This window comes from Cyprinus carpio, chromosome B17 (genome assembly GCF_018340385.1).
Source record: "Cyprinus carpio isolate SPL01 chromosome B17, ASM1834038v1, whole genome shotgun sequence".
Taxonomy (NCBI): Eukaryota; Metazoa; Chordata; class Actinopteri; order Cypriniformes; family Cyprinidae; genus Cyprinus; species Cyprinus carpio.
This window is the reverse complement of record NC_056613.1, coordinates 26143491-26145411: the sequence shown is the minus strand read 5'-3', so window position 1 is coordinate 26145411 and position 1921 is coordinate 26143491. Positions and strand designations below refer to the sequence as shown.

The window sequence follows — 1921 nt, the reverse complement described above, 5'->3', positions numbered from 1 at the left end:
ATATAGTTCTAAAAATCGTTAGCAGTATTAAAGAACAGCAGAGTCCACACCACAACTATAACGATAAAGACAAAGAAAAATGATATCGTTGGAATCACTTTCAAAACTATTTTTTTCCAGCTGATGAATGATAAAAAATTGACAGCCAATCAGAATCCATCCTGCTGTAACAAGCTCGAGAATTTAAAGCGGCAAACGAGTAGAATAAACAGACGATATCGTTTACTGGTGTGGACGCTAATATCGTTATCTTTATAGTTATTGTTCTTGGTGTGAATGGGTCCCTGTTGCTGAAAAACAGCCCCACAGCATGAGGCTGCTACCAGCACACTTTACTGCTGGCATGGTACTCTGCAGGTGATGAGCAGTGCCTGGTTTCCTTCAAACATGATGCTTGGAATTGAAGTTCATCAGACCAGAGAATCTTTTTTCTCTGAGGGTAATTTAGGTGCCTTTTTTTTTTTTTTTTTTGCAAATTCCAAGTGTGTTTTCATGCGTCCTCACTAAGTTTAACTACACCTTCATAAAGCCCAGATCGGTGGAGTGTTGCAGTGATGTTTGTCCATCTGTAGGTTTCTCCACATCATGGAGCTCAACTAGAGTGACCATCAGCTTCTTGGTCACCACTCTAACCAAAGCAATTCTCCATCACTTGATCAGTTTGGTCAGGAGTTCAGGTCTAGGAAGAGTCCTGGTTGTTCCAAATGTCTTTCATTATGGATAATGGAAGCTACATGCTTCTGTGAACCTTCAGTGCAGCAGTACTTCCCCAGATGTGTGATTTGATGCAATCCTGTCTCTAAGGTCAACAGGCAGTTTATTTTTATTTTTTACCCCAGGGTTTGGAATTATACCTGTAATTTGCAAAGATATCTGTTATAGAAACCTGTTATTTGCACTGTCAGTATGGTGTATGGAGTGTAGATTGATGTGGGAAAAACAATTATTTAAAGCAATTTTAAGTTTAACATAAGGCTGCACAACATAACAAATCGGGAAAAAAATGAAGGGGTTTAAATACTTTTGTAAGATAATAGTGTTTACTAATTGAATTAAATCTCTGTACACTCAAACAAAGTTGTTTATCCATTTCAAATTAGGCTTTATTTTCTTTTTATGCAGCTACATATGAACAATAGTCCACTGAATTTCATCATGTAAGTTCAAACTCTAAATTTCCTCTCACAGGAAAAGATGAGTAACTTCAGCAGACTGTGAAATCATTAACAACATATGCTCATCAAAATATCATCCGTGACACAGTTGTTGGGCATAATTTGCTGTTGATGACAAACATTACTTGGTATATATTGACTTTATATAAATGACAATTTCTGGTGTCTAAAATATGGTTTTTACCTTTTTAGGCCTTCCCTTTAAATGTGTTTGTTTGTTTGTTTGTTTAATTTCAAATCGAACATTATTTGATCTGTATTCTTAATGCCAGCTGGATTAAGTCAATATGATTTAGCTTGAAGCCTATTTTTTGCTTGACACGTTCTTACTTGAGCCGAACCGAAGTCCCTTGTCGTATTTTCGTAGTTTGTAGTTCGCCTCACAATCATGAAACTATATTGCCCAGAATTCTTGTAGACTATCCTTGACGTTCATTGGCTGTGCAAAGGCGCCCCCCCTCGTAAATGTTCCAGGCTAACTGCATGTCAAGTTTAAGCCAGACGCTACATCCGCAGATAATGTTCCCGTTTCAACACAGACTAACGTTTTTGCTTTGACTATGGCATTAAACTGCAGCACATTTAGCCGCCTTATCTTAGGAGCACAGACCGCGGCTGAGGCCTGCGGAAAGCGAGCAGTTCAACAGACAAGTGGGAGATACAGAGTGTGTCGATGGTATGCTGGTGTCACTCATGAAGAGAAAACTCTGGAGCAGGTGTGTTTCTTTACACTTTTTACACTTAGA

At 38.4% G+C, this 1921-nt stretch overlaps 1 protein-coding gene across 2 annotated transcripts in view; it reads left to right on the top strand.

Moving 5' to 3' along the window:
- The first annotated feature begins 1592 nt into the window (after positions 1–1592).
- LOC109098376 (molybdenum cofactor biosynthesis protein 1-like) overlaps positions 1593–1921 on the top strand; it is a 28138-nt gene continuing 27809 nt past the window's right edge. The window contains exon 1 of one of the 2 annotated variants that reach the window (XM_042742943.1): positions 1593–1891. In XM_042742943.1, coding sequence (XP_042598877.1) covers positions 1736–1891 — 156 coding nt within the window. In that variant the 5' untranslated portion in view covers positions 1593–1735. The remainder of the gene's footprint in view (positions 1892–1921) is intronic. The other variant, XM_042742944.1, reaches the window with a different exon arrangement.